General features: G+C 38.7%; 1 protein-coding gene across 4 annotated transcripts in view; it reads right to left on the bottom strand.

The window, feature by feature from the left end:
- The window catches only part of LOC127693646 (ABC-type organic anion transporter ABCA8B), a 72,272-nt gene that overhangs the window by 29,386 nt on the left and 22,348 nt on the right, over window positions 1-20,538 (bottom strand). For all 4 annotated transcript variants that reach the window (XM_052194655.1, XM_052194652.1, XM_052194653.1 and 1 more), the window contains exons 10-18: window positions 20,030-20,198; window positions 18,259-18,317; window positions 16,972-17,082; window positions 15,492-15,667; window positions 14,928-15,047; window positions 14,587-14,725; window positions 13,646-13,736; window positions 10,902-11,041; window positions 5,320-5,439 (exon numbers count right to left, since the gene is read on the bottom strand). In XM_052194655.1, coding sequence (XP_052050615.1) covers window positions 5,320-5,439; window positions 10,902-11,041; window positions 13,646-13,736; window positions 14,587-14,725; window positions 14,928-15,047; window positions 15,492-15,667; window positions 16,972-17,082; window positions 18,259-18,317; window positions 20,030-20,198 — 1,125 coding nt within the window. The remainder of the gene's footprint in view (window positions 1-5,319; window positions 5,440-10,901; window positions 11,042-13,645; window positions 13,737-14,586; window positions 14,726-14,927; window positions 15,048-15,491; window positions 15,668-16,971; window positions 17,083-18,258; window positions 18,318-20,029; window positions 20,199-20,538) is intronic.

Raw genomic sequence — 20,538 nt, 5'->3', positions numbered from 1 at the left:
TTGGAGTCCTTCATTAAACCTTTAGACCTAGAACATCAAGTGTTGTCTTGGTCTCGCTCTCTTTTTGCTGCCTTTCCATACATCCCCAGCTTCCCTTCTAGGTAACCTGATCGATGTAACTGTGGGCAGTTACAAGGCACAAACACAGACATAAAGATACATAAAGATAAGGACATGATTTTTACAAGATACGGTCATGCTGAAAGAATAATTGCCTCCAGCAGCCAATGGAAACAGATGCAGAAACCCACAGCCAAACATTAGATGGAGCCCGGGGAGTCTTGTGGAAGAGCTGAGTGAGTGACTGAGGGACCTGAAGAGCACAGGGACTCTACAAGAAAACCAACAGTGCCAACTAACCTGGACCCTTGGGTGCTCCCAGAGACTGAACCAGGGAGCAAGCACAGGCTGGACTGAGGCCCCTTGTACATGGGCGACGAATGTGCAGCTTGGTCTTTATGTGAGTCCCTGTCCCAACAAGTGGAGTGGGGCTGTCCCTGAAGCTGTCACCTGCCCTGTGGATCCCATTACCCTGGCCTGGTCCACCTAGATCTGGGCTTAGTGGGAAAGAACATGCCTAATCCTGAAGTGACTTAATGTGCCAAAAGGGATGATACCCAGGGTGGAGCTTCCTCTTCTCAAAAGAAATGGGGAAGGGGGAATGGAGGGAGGAGCTGTTTGAGGGAGGACTGGGAGGAAATTGGGTCCTGATGCTGGAATGTAAAGTGAATCAATCAATCAATCAATCAATCAATAAAAGAATAATTGTGGCTGGGGAGATGGCTTAGTGGTAAAGCAGTTTTCTAGCAATAGTGAGGGCATAGATTTGGATCCCTGGAAATTCTGACCACCACCACCAACAACAACAAAAGACAGAATATGGTGATGCTTGTTTGTAGTCCCAGCACATGAAATAGACAGAGACAGTTCTATCCCTGGATCTTGCTGGCTAGCATGCAATTCAGATGAATGAGTAATGCTGCCTCAAACAAAAATTGGAAGCCACCAGCAGAACAAAGTGGGAAGGTTGTCCTCTGATTTCTATATTCACTTGCACACACATGTGCACCCAGACCCACCATACACACATGGTACACACAGACATACCCATGTGAACACAGGGAAAAGAATAATTCAAGAGTATTCTCTTCTATTTAATGAGTTTGATCTCCATATTTCCAAAGTGTTAAACAACTCTGAACCCACTGGATGAGAGTGCAGAGTAGCTGCCTTCCTCCTTGGGAGCATGGTAGGAGAGGCCCCATGGCTTCAACAAGCAGTAGGAAGCAACCTGATCCCACAGACTCGTCTGCTACATTGCAATTAAACTACATAATGTCCAAGTCACAAAGTGAGTTTACATCACCTACAGATTCTTGCCCTGGGATCCTTCACTGAGTGAGTGGGCACAGCCCATCAAGAGCTTGGGGTGGGAAAAGAAACCCGTCACATTAAAATGCGCAGGGTCACCTACAAAGTATCATCATCAGGGCATGCAGTCTGTCTTTGTGTAACTCATCAGACCATCGAGGATCACTCTTGGGGAGAGAGGTGGAAAGTGATATACTGAGATAAAGTGTATCTAGGCTGGGTATATTTAATGAATTGTGATGGAGGAGGTGATGGTGGGAAGAGCTGAAGGCAGTTAGCTCCTCACACCATATTTTCAGCCAGGAAGCAGAGAGCAGTGGATGTCAGGGCTCAGCTTGCTTTCTCCTTCTTATTCAATCCAGTCCAGGGAAATAGCACTGTTCACTGTGTTCTAATGCCAATTAGCTTAATTTAGATAACCTCACAAATCTCTGCAGGAATTTGCTCCCACGAGGGTTTTAAATTCCATTGACTTGACCATCCAAATTGATCACTACAGGGTTCACATTGACATCAAATTCAATTGACATTTAAATTCCATTGACTTGACATCAAAATTGATCATATCAGGTTAATGCCTTACTAGTTAATTTTTACAAAATGGTGAGAGGCTGTTTCTCTTGCTGTTGAGGGATTTGGTAGTGCGGGCTGTATATCATACTGAGATCTGTAGAACTTATCAGTGCTATAATCTTAAGACACACAGAATGGAAAAGCCCGATTTTGCCTTCAAATAATTTGATATTGTGAAGTGGAAAAGAATACAATAAAGGCTCCCCTACATCACAGACATTTGCTCAAGATAAATTAGGTTTATTTATCCATCTACACCAGAAGTCTTATAGAAGGAGAGCCACTCCACGGTCAGGCATGGCTTTCTTCAGTCTTCTGGGTTTTTTAAAATGCAGTTATGTCCAAGATACACTACAAATTACGAGACATGTGAAGAAATAGGAGAATGTAACTCCTATGGAAAAAATGTTTAAATTGAGTCTCAGTACAGGTCATTTGTCATGTATCTGCATGTTGGAATTAATAGTAAGGGTTTAAAAATATCTATAGTAAGTATAGGGTGATATCTACTGAAAAATATGGATACCATTGACAAACTGATGAGGAGTTTCAATAAAGAAAGAAAACTATAAAAAGTCAAAGGAAATGTTGGGATGAAAAACCCAGCCTCGGTAATGAAGAGTTTATAAATTGGATTTCAAAATAAGGCCTGTGGTATTGAAGACCGGTAAACAGACATTGTACAAAGGGGAAAAAGAATGAAACCTAATCAGAGAATATGGTGTCTGTGAGCTGGTACCAAATGTCTATAAATCTTTTCCTTAATTGTTGGTTCACACAGATTTATAGTTTCTTTTTTTTTAAAGACTATTTGAGTTTTTTTTTAATTTTTTTACCTGATACGTTATATATATTTATTTTGAAAAATTTTTTTTGTTCAGGTGAAAATTCACACACAAATATAAAAACTAGAAAGTCCCAAACAAGAAGTACTAATGAATGCCTTTGGGTTAAATATACATTGTATTAGATAAATGTGAAATAAAAATAAATTTTTGAAGAGGTACCATGTATGAGAAAATATACCAAAAATCTTTCTTTCCCTCTTTGCTTAATTTTATCTGCATTTTACCATGTCTTACTTTCCCTTTCTCTCCTATCTATCTATCTATCTATCTATCTATCTATCTATCTATCTATCTATCTCTATCTATCTATCATCCATCTATTAACTATCATCTATTTATATGTCTATCTATAATCTATTAACTATCTATCTATTTATCTATCATGTATCTATCATCTACCTATAATCTTTCTATCATATATTGTCTTAGTCAGTGTTTCTATTCCTGCACAAACATTATGACCAAGAAGCAAGTTGGGGAGGAAAGGGTTTATTCAGCTTACATTTCCACATTGCTGTTCATTACTAAAGGAAGTCAGGACTGGAACTCAAGCAAGTCAGGAAGCAAAAGCTGATGCAGAGGCCATGGAGGGATGTTTCTTACTGGCTTGCTTCCCTGGCTTGCTCAGCTTGCTCTCTTATAGAACCCAAGACTGCCAGCCTAGAGATGGTACAACCCACCAGGGCCCCTCCCCCTTGATCACTAATTGAGAAAATGCCTTACAGCTGGATCTCATGGAGACATTTCCCCACCTGAAGCTTCTTTCTCTGTGATAACTCCAGCTTGTGTCAAGTTGACACAAAACCAGTCAGTACATATATCTATTATCTCCCTATCTATCTATCTATCTATCTATCTATCTATCTATCTATCTATCTATCTATCTATCTATCTATCTCTATCTATCATCTATCTCTATCTATCATCTATCTATAATTTATTATCCATCTATTAACTATATATCATCTATCTTTTTATCATCTATTATCAACCTATTAATTATCTATAATCAATCTGTCTATCTCTATCTATCATCTATTATCTATCTGCCTATCATCTACCTATCTATCTACCTACCTACCAATTATCTGCCATCTGTCTTCCTCTTTTTCACCATCATTATCACAGTCATCATCAACCAATTATCTCTAAAGATACACAGATACTGATCTTCAGTTACATTAATTTGAACTGATTGTTCATATTTAATTTACAAAATTATAACTATGAAGCATTTAAGGACTACACAAAATATATACATAGAAATAATATATACTTATATATATAATTACATAATGTGAACTGATTGTTCATATTTAATTTACAAAATCATAGCAACTATGAAGCATTTGAGGACTATACAAAATATATATACAGAAATAATATATACATATGTGTATATATAATCTCAAATTGGAAAATTCATAAAATTATATTCATCTGAAGATGCTTCCATTATCCATGTAGTATTATAGTAATTTTGGGGCATATGTTCTTATAAATAAATATCCTTACCATTTATATAGCAAATATATGAAGAGTCACAGCTAAAAAAAAAAACCAAAAAAGCAACATAGAAATCACATGGTTGAGTAACAATAAACAAAAGCAGGACAAAGGGCACAGAAACAAAGGGCAGATGGAGCCAATATGACAGAGTTAAATACAACCACACCCACATATAAACAGCCCTCCAACTAAAGTGTTGAGAAATGTACTAAAAAGTAATATGTAACCACATACTATTTATAAGAATTGTACCTTAATTTCAAACAACAAGAAGAATTAAAGTGGGTCAATATACTGTACATTTAAAGATGTGGCATGTGAATTTACACCAGACAACTCAGGATGAGCACCATCATCAGGATGAAAGGAGACTTCACATTAGGGAGGATGAGAGGCAATTCATATAAGAGACATACCAAGTCTACACATGAGCATAATAACAGATATTCAAATTACATGATCTCCCTGCCCAAAAAGAGGAAGACCTAGGACTAGACAAATGTAATTTTAATAATCTTACTAATAGCTGATAGAAGACGCAAGCACTCAGAAGTAAGGTTGGATGTTTAACTGCCCACCTCTGCCTACATTTGTACAGCTCTCCACACAAAATAGTTATGTGGGTATACATAGTCTACATGTTTATAGTTCCACAATACACATATGCATCTGCATATAGATATGTGAATAATCTTTTTCAATGGATAAGAAGCAGCCACCAAATAACCAAAGTCTGATTCAGCAATACAGTCCAATAATTGCAAAGGTTTTGAATGAAAGTTTATGTTTTATGGCCCCGCTAAACCATTCAACATTAATAAAGAGAAGGATGATTTTAGAAACAGTGATATTGACAATGGATGAATGACAATTTTGTAAGCCTTGTCTAAGAGAAGTCTGAATAACAGAGCCTTACGGTTTGTAATCTTCTCTTTGTAACGGGTGTTTTTGAGGCATAAACCGCACTGAATGTGATCAATACGTTTACATGATTCTGTTTTTCTTGCATTTTAATTACCTGGTTCATCAATTGCTGATTTTCCTTCTAGCTTCAGGAACACCTCATTCAAAGTTGTCATGGAAACACCATAGTTTTCAATTCCCAGTCCAGGACAGCTGTCAAGACTCTGGCAAAGCTCTAAAAGGTACACACAGTCAGTGAGTCACCATGGCAATGATCATGTGAACTGAAAACATACTTCTCAGACTAAGAAATATGGAATTATAGATGATATGTGGCAAAGACACAGAAATGAATATTATACAAATTTTTCCATATTCCAAATTCTCTCTCATTTTGTTTCACATTTGTGCTGTATGCTCAAATATTACCCTCTTATAGTCAATTCTCTATATTCATTTGAATTTCATTTTAGTTTTCCTTTTACAATTTAAATAATTACATAATTTGGATTTCTCAACATTGAGCTTAGATAATTGAAGTGACTATTCCAGAGAACATATAGAAGTGGAAACCACTTCTGCTGTAACCAGCAAATGAGAAAGAATTAATTTTTTTGACCTGTGAGTGCAGTTAAGAGAACTCTCTACCATGTTCAAGTGTTTCAATCCAACAATTAGATTATATTTACTCCTATGGATAAACTATCATTATTTTGTTACTCTTTTGATCACATTTTTGTCTCTTCCCCCACAACATTAAGCTGGCTGGCAACCCCCAACTCTTCCGATGGGCTACCTCCGGCCTTTGTTCCTGGGAACAATAAGGCGCCTCACCTCGACTACCAACACCGCCCTCCTATAATCAGGGTTTAACAATGGCTACAGCTTTACAAGGAACCACCATTCAGGGAATTCTTTCACAAAGACGAAGAAATTAAAGGTGTTTTAAATATGACAGTCTGGGTCATTTTAAAAGTGATTGCCCTGATAACAGGGCTACTATAAACAGACAATCAGGTTGCTCACCAAAAACATGCCCTAAGTGTAAAAAAGAAAATCATTGGGTGAAGAGATACAAGTCCAAAACTAATATTCAAGACAGACCCGTGTCGAGAAACGAGAAGAGGGGCCCGCCCCAGGCCCCGATTCATCCAAGACAGACAGTCTGTGGGACAACACAGCTGCTGCCGACCCAAAGAAATCTATCTTTAAACTCGACAGAGCTACACCAAGAAGCACAGGATTAGACCTCTGCTGTATATTCCATGCCGTATTAGCCCCAGAAATGGGCGTCCAGGTCCTGCCTACGGGAGTTTTTAGACCATTACCTAAAAAAACTTAGAGATTATTGTTAAGACAAAACAGTTCTACTGTAAAGAGACTACAGATTTATCCAGGTGTCATAGACAGTGACTATGAGAGAGAAATAAAAATTATGGCTGCTTCCCCTCACGGTGTCATAACTATACCTGCTAATCAAAGAATTGCTCAGCTTGTTTTGGTTCCTTTACATCCACTGCCTTCCAATTCATTAAAGATAAAAGAGGAAAGGAGGGCTTTGGCTCCTCCGGAGTGTATTAGGTTCAATCTATCACCAATAAAAGACCTAACCTTAAATTGACTATTGAAGGAAAGAGTTTTAAAAGATTAATAGATACGGGAGCTGATGTTACAATTATTAAAGGACAGGATTGGCCGTGTAGCTGGCCACTGACGGAGACTCTTACGCATCTCCAAGACATCAGATATGCCAATAATCCTAAACAGAGCGCGAGACTTCTAACTTAGAAAGATACAGAGGAAAATTCAGAACAAATTCGGCCTTTTGTTATACAAAACTTGCCTACTACCCTTTGGGGTAGAGACCTTCTATCACAGATTAATTTAATCATGTACAGTCCAAATGAAATCGCCTCTAAGCAAAAGACAGAGCCAGAATCCTTACCTGCTCAGGGGCTTGGGAATGAAGAGCAAGACACTAGAAAGTTTAAAAACCCCCAGCCAAACCCTAACTCTAGAAGTCTGGGGCATTTTCGGTAATGGCCACTATCTTGCCTACATCCCACGCCGATAAAATTTAATGGCTTAGTGATAATCCTGTGTGGGTTGATCAATGGTCTTTATCTAAGGAGAAATTAGAAGCCGCCTCTTTGCTAGTACAGGAACAATTAAAGGCGGGACATTTAATAGAGTCTTTATCTCCATAGAACACGCCAATATTTGTCATTAAAAAAAAATCCGACAAATAGAGATTGTTACAAGATTTAAGAAAAGTAAATAAAACCATGTTGCCCATGGGAACTTTACAAGCTGGTCTTCCATCCCCCGTGGCTATCCCGAAAGGGTTTCATAAAATAGTCATAGATTTAAAAGATTTTTTTCTTTACTATTCCATTGCACCCTGAAGATTACAAAAGATTCGCATTCAGCGTTCCTTCTATTAACTTCATAGAGCCTATGAAGAGATATCAGTGGACAGTACTTCCTCAGGGCATGGCTAATAGCCCGGCTTTATGCCAGAAATTTGTAACACAGGCTATTCAGCCTGTAAGACAGAAATGGCCAGATATTTACTTTATCCATTTCACAGATGATTTTCTAATTACAGGAAAAAATCCTCAGACCTTGCTTTTATGTTTTAAAGATTTACAACAGGCTTTGGTCGCTAAAAGATTACAAATAACACCAGAGAAAGTTCAGACCCAAGAGCCGTATAATTATCTGGGTTTTAAACTTACAGACCAAACAATTTTTTCCCAGAAGATAATTATCCACAGGGACAATTTGAAAACTTTAAATGATTTTCAAAAGTTATTGGGTGACATTAACTGGCTTCGGCTGTATTTAAAGCTTACAACAGGAGAATTGCAACCTTTATTTGATATTCTTAAAGAGAATGCTGACCCGACATCTCCTAGGTTATTAACTTCAGAAGGACTTTTGGCTTTACAGACAGTGGAGAAAGCTATTGAAAATCAATTTGTTACCTATATAGATTATTCTTTACCTTTACATCTACTAATTCTTAATACGACTCACTCGACTACAGGTTTATTATGACAAAAGGCTCCTCTGATGTAGATTCATTGAGGGTGTCTTCAAGGCATAATATTTTGCCATATTTTGAGGCAGTGGCCCAAGTAATTATGCTTAGTAGAAAGCAGGCGCTAACTTATTTTGACAAAGAACCAGATGTTATTATACAACCTTACAGAGTAAATCAAGATGATTGGCTAAAACAGCATAGCACAGATTGGTTGCTAGCTCAAATAGGCTTTAAAGAGAGTATAGATAACCATTATCCTCAAGACAAATTGATAAAGTTTTTAAATATACATGAGGTTGTATTTCCTAAAATGACATCTTTACAGCCGTTACATAATGCCCTCTTAATTTTCACAGACGGCTCTTCCAAAGGAAGAGCCAGATATCGTATTAACAATCAACAGGTGGTCGTAGAGATGCCTGGGCTGTCTGCTCAGTTATCAGAGCTAACAGTGGTATTGTGTGTCTTTCAATCTGTAAATAGTACGTTTAATCTTTTTACTAACAGTGCTTATGTTACATTTTCTATACCACAATTAGAAACCTGTGGCACGTTTAATTTTAATATGCCAGCTAGATCCTTGTTTTCACAATTACAAAGTATCATTCTTGCTAAGAAAAATCCCTTTTATATCGGTCACATCCGTGCCCACTCAGGCCTTCCTGGACCTCTGGCTCAGGGTAATGAGTACATTGACAAAGCGCTTATAGGTCAAGCTTTGACACTTACACCCATAGAATTGACAAAACGTGATCATGATAAATTTCATCTTTCTAGTCATACGTTGAGACTCCGTCATAAGATCACTAAAGAACAAACAAGAATGATTGTAAAACAATGCCCTAATTGTCTCACTTTAGCACCAGTGCCCCACTTAGGACTTAATCCACGTGGTCTTATGCCCAATCAAATTTGACAAATAGATGTAACTCACTATACAAAATCTGAAAAATTAAAATTTATACATGTTTACATTGATACGTGCTCGGGACTCATTTTTGCCTCCCTACATTCAGGAGAAGCCTCTAAAAATGTAATTGATCATTGTTTACAAGCCTTTAATACGATGGGATTACCCAAAGTCATTAAGACAGACAATAGACCAGCCTACACTGGTAAGAACTTTATCTCATTTTACAAGGAATTTAATATAAAACTTAAAAATGGAATTCCTTATAATCCAATGGGGCAAAGAAGTGTAGAGCGTGCTCATCGCACCCTTAAAAACTGGCTTCTTAAAACTAAGAAGGAGAATTTTAAATTTTCTCCAAACGGATGCTAAAGGTCAGTCTGCAGCAGACCGACACTGGCACCCAGCTACTTCCAATTCCTACGCCATGGTTAAGTGGCGGGACCCTTTAAATAATACATAGAAGGGCCCGGACCCCGTTTTAACCTGGGGGAGGGAGTCCGTCTACATTTTCTCTCAGGAAGAAGACGGTGCGTGTTGGCTACCAGAGAGATTAGTAAGACAGGTAAACACACCCTAAACTGTTGGTAAATATAATTAATTCAAAAGGCCCTTTCCAAGCTGCTTCCCACTCACTTGGGAAAGTAAGGTTCCTTTGTGTTCTTACAAGCCAGGCTTCTGGCCTGAGGACACTGAATTTCATTTAAACTAAACGTTTTGGGCTTTCAGATACTAACCAAACAGGTTTTTCTCTTAATCTCCTTTTATATTTCAAGCAGATAACACTCAGAAGATAAACTCCTTCAGTGATGGCCCCAGGTTGAGGATGGGTGGTTATTATAGCCAGCCAGCGCTTATCAGCAGAGCATTTACTCTGCCAGTAGATCCCTCAGAAAGGAGGCTACATAGTATTCGGAACTATGTATGTTTGTTAATATAACAAACATGGACATCAGTTGAGGTGCGAGGCGAGGCACTACAGGAGAAAAGGAAAAAAAAATCCTGTCTCCGAATTTCCCCAAAAAACACGCCCAGCTACATGGGGGTTTACATTAAAAGTCTGTCCTTAAATTAAAAAGACAGTCTATTCCCCCCCCCCCCCCCAAAAAAGATGTCCTTAACGTTTAAGGGGGTTGGGCCTCTGCTTTCACTCACTGGTTAAAGCCCGTCATCCATTAGATAAACTTACTTATATCCACTGAGTTGTTAAAAATAAATAATTAAGGGGGAATTGTCTCTTCCCCCACAACATTAAGCTGGCTGGCAACCCCCAACTCTTCCGATGGGCTACCTCCGGCCTTTGTTCCTGGGAACAATAAGGCACCTCACCTCGACTACCAACAACGCCCCAAGGCGGTTTCACCTGACACCCAACAGAGACCTCGCCAGTCTGAAGGCAGGCGACCCGCTGAGATCTGGACCCAAAGAAGACTCACAGCCCTGCCTTTGATGTGACCGGCTTCTGGGAGGGGTGGCTGACTCCCCCAAAACTATAAAGCTTGTCATAAAAATAATAAAGTTAGTCTTGACCGGATTCCCGCCTTGACTCACATCTCTCTCGCCTTAACCTCAAAATTCTCTTACAGGCAACCCAGTTCACATGTAGCCGCAGGCGGTCTACACATTTTAACATCTGAACATATCATAAACTCTCAGTGGATTGTAGTTATACAGTGACCACCATAGCTCCTATAATAAATATTATATCTAAATTTTATTTTGTTGTGTTAATGTACATTACCTGGAAATCTGTAAGTTGTGTCTAAGGGTAATGTATAGAGAAGTTTCCCTTCCCCTTCAGCTAATAGCTTGGCCTCCGGGATGTGCTGCTTAACAAGCGATGTGATATTTTCTGGAACACAGACTTCCTTCAGCTGCAAACTGACATTTAAAAAAAAAAAAAGACATAGACTATATGATACAATCTATGAATGATATATTCATGAATGAAAATAATCACTAATTTCTTTGGGGCAAAAGTCAACCAAAATAGAGTGGAAGATATAAGTCATGTAAACATGAAATGAGACACCAAACAAAGATATCATAGAAAGTAATGTGGAAAGAAAAAATAAAGCTAATCAAAATTATTGGCCAGGCAACTCAGGGATGATGTGGAGGGAAGGCTGGCAGTGATTCAAGTCTCCAAAGTGTCATTAAACACAAATTTGAAATACCAGGGATGTAGCAAAGATCAGAAGAACATATGATAGATGGTATAGGGGATGATATTCAAACAAAGGTGAAGCTGGCTAAATGGGATTTTTATACTGCTTCAAAAGAGCCAAGGACTTTTGATAGTCATAGATGCCAGACAAGTACAATTATTTACTTTTGTCATCTGATGTAAAGTCATTAAATTCTTAGTATATGGTAAATATTCTAGTGAGTGAATCAATTTACATAGTCCTGCCATAACAATTGCCTAAAGTGGGGGCGGGGCAAGAAGTAAGCAAGTGAACCTTCAAGTAAGACAGTCATCACCAGCAGTGTGAGGAGAGACTCTGGGCTGCAGATAAAAGTCAACATTATGGAAGCATGGTGCCCAAGGTTTTAGCTTCCTTGTAGAATCTATAGTAGAATGTTGAATAAGATCAAAGACTTGTGGAGAAAAGCATCCTATCCATTCAAAACACTACAGTTATTTCTCATTTGCAGAAACATAAGCTAATAGACAAAATCAAACTTATAAAGTATGTAGCAGAAAAAACTGTCTGTAGTAATCTGACCCTGTAGTTTGGTTTTGACAACTAAAAAGACATTTTAATGTAGATAAGCAGTTTCCTTATTGCTAAGAAGAATTATTTTTACTATGTCAGGTCATGTAATAAACTGAATAGTAACAGTGGTCACACTTAGCAAACCCTTAACAGTGGCTATTTTTCTTTCACCAAATGCTTAAGTCAAAATAATTCAATTTATTTATACACCATGTATGGGCTTGAAAGAATGCTTGGCGTTTCAAGAAGAATCGAGATACACTGAGGAAATTAAATTAAAAATACATTTTGCCCTCTCTACTGCTATTCCTTTGGTGACAAAATGCATTTGAGAAATGTGTTTTGGGGTAATATGGTCACTGTATGAGGAACATCCAGTATAGTGTTCTTCTTCCAGGTTCCTTGGAAGGACGGGTTGACATACCTATTCTGCAAATGTCTCCGTTTACCTCTGCAACAGCTGTTCATCTCTGCTGGTGAAAAACAGAAACCAACCAACCAACCAACCAACCAACCAACAAACAAGCAAACACCCATGGTAGCTATCAGCACCATATAAGAGAATCAACAGGACTGTTTCTTGCCAAAAATATCTTTTAAAATACATAAACAATAAGTGGTTTAAATGTGTTGACTTTTGTTTAAAAGAAGAAAATAAACTGTTATGCAAATTATTGTCCCAAAGTCCATGAAGAGACTCATGATCTGAGCGGGGAATTCTGCCTAGAACTTTTATGTTTTCGAGAACATCGTACGTTGCCTAGCATACCACATGTGTAGGCAATGTCTCGTCTATTTTTCTATAACATTTACTTGTGGCCACTTTATAAATGAGAAAACTGAATTTTATAGTTTAGTTTCTAAGATACTTAAACACAGTGACTTAGGAAATAAAAATTAGGTCATCACTCAGAATTGGAAGATTAACCAAGTTATGACAATGAGATATTATTCAAGCAGGTAAGGGTCAGCAAGTCGAGGTGGGCTCAAGAAAGAAGCAAATCCATTAAGATAAAATTAAACAATGGGACTTGAATTGAAATAGTGACCTTTTCGTTTTAAATAGTGGGTATTGGATAACGGAGCCTTTAGACCACAGAAGCCAGGAGAGCAAAGTCGCCCATGTCATTCATTTGGCTACTTAGTCCAGTGAGCAGAATGGAACCATTAAGAATTTTTGTTGCCGGGCAAGTGGGGGTGCATGCCTTTAATCCCAGCATTTGGGAGGCAGGGCCAGGTAGATTTCTGAATTCGAGGCCAGCCTGGTCTACAGAGTGAGTTCTAGGACAGCAAGAGCTATACAGAGAAACCCCGTCTTGAAAAACAAAACAAAACAAGACAACAGCAACAAAACAACAATAAAACAACAACAACAAAAAAACCCAAAACCAAAAAATAAACAAAAAAGACTTCTTGTTGTTATTGTTTGTCTTTCTGCATTTATGTTTATTTTCTTTCTTAAGAATAGATTATTAACTCAGAAGCACTAACCAATCGATACAAAATTCAAAGCTTAAGAAAAGCTTAAGAAATATGATTATCATAATGTATGGTGACAGGTTTAGATTTTTGACAATAGTTTTGAGTTTAAAATAAGCTCACCTCCTCACTCCATAGCTTATCAACCCATTGCTATGGGATAATGCTTCCCAGTGTTCATGTGCTTGAGATTTGATCTCCAAACCTACAGAGTTGAGAGGCTGGAGGACTTTCAAGAATAGGTTCAGTCACAAGGACTCAAGGATTCTGTGACCCTTGCCCTTACCTTAAGTGATACCCAACTCCCCATTTCTTCTTCAGAAAGAGAGACGAGCCCACACACTTCAGCTTCCCCTTGGAGAGGAACACTTTCCTATCTGAAAAGGAAGGAGGAGAGAAGAAAGTCTGTGTAGAAGTGGGCCATTTGTTTTTGAGAAAAAGACAATTGTTTATACGCTTTAAAGTTCAATCCAGAAGCATTTCCCGTTCCAGATGGGACTTAATGAAGACTCCATGAAGCATATCCTTTAACCTCTCCTTAGATTTATTTCTCATTGTCTAACTCCTCAAGGAGATTAAACCATGTGGATTCATATTACACATTGTGATAGATCAAACATTGAAAGCATTTGAACATTTCAAGTTGATTTAACTCAAATCTGAGTAAAAGAGGCAAGCTTTTAGAATGTAGACTTCATTTACTTCACAGTGAGTTTCTTGGCAGTTCGAGCCCCTACGCAACTTTTAATGACACAACATTTACAGGGAATGCTGAAATGGAGCTGGAGAGCTAGGCCAGTCACTAAAGGGCTTGCTTTGCAAACTCAGGACCTGGGGACCTCAGAACCCATTAGTTGGGCAGTTTGCAATTGGAGGTAGAGACAAACAGATCCCTGGGGCTTACTACCAGCCAGTCTAACCTACAGAGAGATCCTGTTTCACAAAACAGGGTAAAGAGCTCTTGAGGAACAATGGCCAGGGTTTCCCTCTGGGCAGCACATGCACATACACACATGTACCTACATGCACATGAACACACACATACCCATATGCGCAGGCACATACACCACCCAGTAAAATAATTCATGTTAATACGTTGGTGCTAAATTCACATCATCACCACATGCTTAGATCAGTTAGTTAAGATATAGCTGTGCAGAGCACTGGTCTGTGATTCTCAGGTCCCTAAATGTCATCATCCTGATGCTTAAGGAAGCCAGCCATTACCAGCCAGGATGTCAGCCTCATCCATGAACTGAGTGCTGAAGAGGACCACACGGTCGGCTTTTCTCTCCTTCAGGAGATTCCACACCCGGTGCCTTGAAAAGGGGTCCAGTCCAGCGGTGGGCTCATCCAGTAGGAAAATCTAGAGGAGGGAAGTGGCAGAGTTTTCCTCTAAAGAGAAAAGCTCTCCCAGGGAGCAGCGTAGACTCCTTACTATCTAGGTTTAAAGGAGTCTTATGTAAGGCTCGCTCTTATGCTGCACATTCTAAATATTTCTGCAACACAGGTCCTTTGCAAAGCAAAGTATTTACTGAAAACTACCTGCAAAATCCAGACTGGCTTACCTGAGGGTCTCCTAAAATGGCGATTCCGAAAGTTAGCTTTCTCTTCTGTCCGCCACTTAGGTTTTGAGCAAGTATATCTTGAATATTTTTCATTTCCAATTCCAGCAAAATTCTTTTCACCTGAAAAAAATATACAAGAGTTAAGACATACACAAAATATGATCTCTTTCTTTTTCCTTCCTCGTAAGTACAAAGCTGCTCTCTGTGATGGGGAAAAGTATAGACTCTGGGGTCAAAGGTTCTGGGTTTGAGTGACACCTCATGTTCACCTACATCATAAGCCTGGTTGAGCTATTTGCTTTCCTGAGCCTGAGTCCCTTATTGTAAGACAGAGAAGACAATGATATTTGTCTCATAGGGTTGCTTCAAGGAATAAATGATCTTTTGCATTCAATGTTAAACAAATGTACCTTACACATTATGTCTAAATATCCTTGTTTAAATTAGATTTCCTAACACTTCACACCTGTTTACACAAAGAAATAAAAAAAAATGCATCTTGACACAAATGGGTCTTAATATTCACACTTGGACCAAAATGTGGTCCTACACACATGAACGTACCTCTTTTTCCACATCTTGGGGAGGAATTCCTCTTATTTTGGCAAAAATCCTGAGGTTTTCTCTCACAGTAAGGAAGTCAAATTGAACATTGGATTGTGGACAAACTCCTGCGATCTTGAACACGTTTTCTAGTTCAGCCATTTCTGATAATCTATTATTATAGATGGTGATGGAACCTGTCATAAAAACCAAGTGTTAATATCAGAACAGTGAGCCAATGAAAATATTTATAAATAAAAACTCTCAATGTATTCATTCAATTTGAGATATGTGGCTCCCCCCGCCCCACACCAAGGTTTATTTAACTCAACTTTCATGGTTTTGTGAGTGGATGTATTGATTTTGTAGATACATGTATATGTATGAATGCTTGTGCATATGTGTACAAAGGCCAGAGGTTATTCTTTACAAAACTGTCATGGAATCGGAATCTCATGGATTCATCTAGACTAGCTGGCCTGGAAGCCCCAGGGATCCTCCTGTCTCTGCCTGCCCAGTGTTGGGATTGAAGGTAGGGGTGTTGGGCTCTGCTGACTTTTTCTTTTGTCTTAAAGACTTGATTTTATTTTTACATGTATGTTTGTCTGCTTATATGCATACACCATGTGTGAGCCTGTTACACACTAGAAGAGACAGTCTCAGATCATCTGGAACCAGATTTACAGATGCTTGTAAGCTACCAAGTAGTGATGGGAATTGAACTGAGGTCCTCTGCAAGAACAAGTTCTCCTAACAGGTGAGCCATCGCTCCAGGCTCAAAGGCTTCACTGTTTTATGTGGTTGTTGGGGCTCAAACTCACATCTGCATGCTTACAGAGCAAGGGCTTTATCATTCGAGACATCTCCTTAGCGGTTCAACTTCTATTTTTGTTGTACTCTGAAAACAAAAAGCTTCCATCCACAGTTTCCCTGTGAAGATGCGGTATAGATATGACCCCCTCCCCCCACCGTTTGGCTTGGCTATGTGTCTGCCAAGACCTTGGCAAGTGTGATAGGAGCCAAGGCTGAGGAAGAATTACACCTATGATTTAGTTTCTTCCTCCTCATTACATGAAGCTTATGGGTAAAGAATGTCAGGTTAGCCACTTAGGTGTGGAAAGTCCCTTTGGCAATGAAGCCTGCCCTAACTGAAGTCCTAAACACATGGGTAAGGTCCTGTTAAACCACTTAGCCCCACTCAGTTTTGCATGGAGCAATCACAGAATCCACAGAAATAATAAAATATTTCTATTTTCACCATTAAGTTTGGGAGTGTTTGTCATGCAGGAGAAGCTAACACATACAAGTTGGAATGCCACGTGGCAGTTAAGGACCAAGAAAGTGACTGTCATAAAATACTCGACCTTCATACGTAACGATAGTACACACTTTTATAGAATAATATTATAAATGAGCTTTATTTCCATTGGTATTCATACTTGTTAATAAGCAGAAGGCTTCTTTATTAGTGGTTGATTTATTTACCAACCTGAATCCTTACCTTTGGTAGGAACAGATAATCCACTAAGAATATTTAACAGTGTTGATTTTCCAGCTCCACTGTGACCAAGGACTGCTGTGATTTGGCCTTCGTATATGTCCAACGTCAGGTCTGGAAGGGAAAAACGAAGGACAGATGGATGATATTTAAAAAAAGGAGGTTAATAACCACTTATTAGTGAGGAAATCATTTGAAATGTAAATAAATTATATCGAATAAAAAAATTAAAAAAAAATAAATAAAGAAAACATCATACGAAGTGAGGTAACCCAGACTCAAAAGGTGACTCATGGTATGCACTCACTAATAAGTGGATATTAACCTAGAAAACTGGAATACCCCAAACATAATCCATACATCAAATGAGGTACAAGAAGAAAGGAGGAGTGGCCCCTTGTTCTAGAAAGACTCAGTGAAGAAGTATAGGGCAAAACCAGAACAGGGAAGTGGGAAGGGGTGGGTGGGAGGACAGGGGGAGAAAAGAGGGCTTATGGGACTTTCGGGGAGTGGGGGGCTAGAAAAGGGGAAATCATTTGAAATGTAAATAAAAAATATATCGAATGAAAAAAAAGAGAAAAAAAAGAGAAAAAAATGCAAATAAAAGAAAAAAGGACCAGCAAAAAAAAAAAAAAAAAAAAAAAAAAAAAAAAAAAAAAAAGGAGGTAAAAGCAAGAAAATAACTAAAATAACACAATTCTTCTATGGAGCTCATTGGATCATTTAATCTCCTTGAATAAATAGTTTTTTTTTCAAAATATTCTTTGCAAAAATATAATTTGGTATTTTAAATAACTGGAATGTGTTACAACCATAGGTTCATTGACATTGCCCTGTGCATGCGAAATATTTGTTAACATTAAATGGAAGGATAGATCAATAATAAAATACTACATGGTCATAAGTCCTTTAAGGCAGGCATCTCTTTTAAAATTTTAAATTTTAAGTATTTATTTATTTTAAAGAGAAAACACATAGAACTTTGAATTACAAGGGAAAACTTTGACTTTGTTGATGGAAGACCAAAATCTATTTAGGTTAACACAGTATCACACAGTATAGATTTTAAATACACTGTATTTCAACACATTTATTCTAACTTTTATAAAAGTCTTATAAAATAAAACTGAAGTACTGAAAGGCAAAGTTTACCATGTAACTTAAATAACATTTCAAATTTAAAACATCACCAAGAACCATTCCTCAAAAGTAAAATAGTTGTGTTTAAATTTAAAAGTCTATCACATTATTATTATTATTATTATTATTATTATTATTATTATTATTTACCTTTCAAGGCTTCTATTTTATTAGGCTTCCCTTTGTATTCTTTTGAAATATTTCTGATTCTGCAAAAGAGAAAAGGCATGGTTAGGCAACCGGCGTCTTCAGTTGGGCCTTGTGGAAAATGGATCTTATTTTCAGGGTACAGAAAGATTTGCCCCATCACTCTTGGGCAATCTTTGGCCATGTGGCACGAACTCTACTGCCTTCTAATCCATTAGCATCTCTGGGAGAGTAGTCAACTCTGTGCATATGTTCCACTGCAGATAGTCGCATGCCATGTATTGGCATGGGAGGTGACGTTATTGTGTAAGAACAAGATCATCCCTGTGCTGCAAAGCAAGAACCTAGAATGAGAGCCTACATGGGCTGACCACAGTAAAAAAGCCACCATGAACTCCCGCAGAAGGCTGGAGATGTATGTGGCTATCTTGACTGAAGAGCTCTAAAGACGTGTTTAGAGGTAGAGTAAGGTGGAGAAGCAATGGATCATGGGTTTCGTGCTCAGGTCCACCTGGGTTCATCCATTTATACCGCTTCATTTTTGCTTGCTTAGGTAAGCTTTGGGTTTCCCCAGCTGACATTTCAGAGTGCTTCTGGCTGTGTTGAGGTTTTAAATACATTCAATAAACAGAGCTTTTCATTCTGTGTGCAGTGCTTGGTTCACAATAAATATTCAACACGCAGAGAAGATGCTGGTGAGATCATGAGGCTCATGGCCGGGGTGAAGTTTACACACTGAGTGCTATTTTAGATCTGGAAATGCACTTTGCTTTATTATCCATGGAGAGTGGGATTCACAAAGCTGAATCAGATTTATGTTTCTTATCTTGTCATCTACTATCCATCAAACAGACTTCATTCACATTGAACAAATTGTTTCCCTATTTCTATTTTGAGTACATTATGCGGCCAGTTCATGGTCCTCACACTTGAGGGTGGTGCTGAAGAAATGTAAGAGAAAAAAAATAAACAAATTTTGTGGAGACATTGTTTATCTTAGCTGAGCTTACGTAGGTTCTGGGACAAATACCAGCATAAGGTACTGGTGGGAAATGAATGCACTGGGCTTTGGGAGCTCAAGGGATGAGAGAAGTCACATCCCTGGGGGTGGGGAGGGGGTGAAGAGCTGACACAGCAGCCTGAGGACTTGTTCCTGTTTTCTTCTTGAGAAGTAGACAATGTGCTGTCACACTCTGAGGGACACATCTTCCTGAGCACCTCTTGTGTTTGTCTCTGTAGCTTCTCCTTTTCCTTCCTCCCTACTTCGTGTTTGTGTGTGTGTGTGTGTGTGTGTGTGTGTGTGTGTGCCTGTCTGTTAACTAGAGCTGAAGCTGGTACAGCAAACCTCTTACCCCAGCTATATTTGAGGCAGAAACTGTCAGGTTGCAAGCTCAAAGCCTGCCTGGGCTACACAGTGAAATCAAGGCTAGGTTTGACAACTCAGTGAAGCCCTGTCTCAAGAATTATAAAGTTAAAAATGGGTGAGGATATATTTCAGTGATATAGTGGTGTCTGACATGTGCAAAGCCAGAGGTTTGATCTCTAGTACTGAGAGGAAGGAGAGAAGGAAAGAGGGAAAAGAGGGAGGGAGAGGAAGAGAGAGAGGATCTGTTGGAATGAGTTTTTCTTTATCCTTCCAGTGCAAGTTAGTGTGGATAGCTGGGTGGAGACACCCCTGACTATCTAGAGACCCTGAAGAGTGCTTTGCTTGCCTTCAAGGCTAAGATTTGAGCTTCCTCTACCTTGCATGTGTCTCTGTTCTCATCCTTGTTACCTGATGGATTCTTTCCCGTGGAATTCTGGGGACACCGGTTCAAACGAGCCATCTGATGAAGGAACGGAATCTAATCCACCTTCAAGAATCACATGAGCAGGCTTTTGTGGTCGTAGCCAAAATGAGGATTTCAGGAAAAACAGGGGAGAGTGGTGATGTCCATATTCATCTAGAGACACAAGAGATGAGTGACTATTGAGTCAGCCCTCAGTTATCCGCCACCACCACCACCCCGCTACCCCCCAGCCACTCCTCAGTCCTTTGCTTCCAAGCCTGAACACATACGTGGTCCACATGAAGTAACTCTGTAGCTTTATCAGGAAAAATCCTACATTGTAATAAATAGAATTCACTGCAAGTATTTCTAAAATCTAAAAGATTTTCATAAATCTGACAGTTAGGCTCAAAATGGTCTTAATTTGGAGATTAAAAATGTAAGATCCACTAGACCTTCTGGATTCTGTTTTAAATCCTAGTTTCCTATTATGCAAAGGAAGAAGATCTCAAGA

Source organism: Apodemus sylvaticus, chromosome 10, assembly GCF_947179515.1.
Source record: "Apodemus sylvaticus chromosome 10, mApoSyl1.1, whole genome shotgun sequence".
In the NCBI taxonomy this organism is placed as follows: domain Eukaryota; kingdom Metazoa; phylum Chordata; class Mammalia; order Rodentia; family Muridae; genus Apodemus; species Apodemus sylvaticus.
Note: the sequence above shows the minus strand (reverse complement) of the source record. Positions and strands in the feature narration are given on the sequence as shown.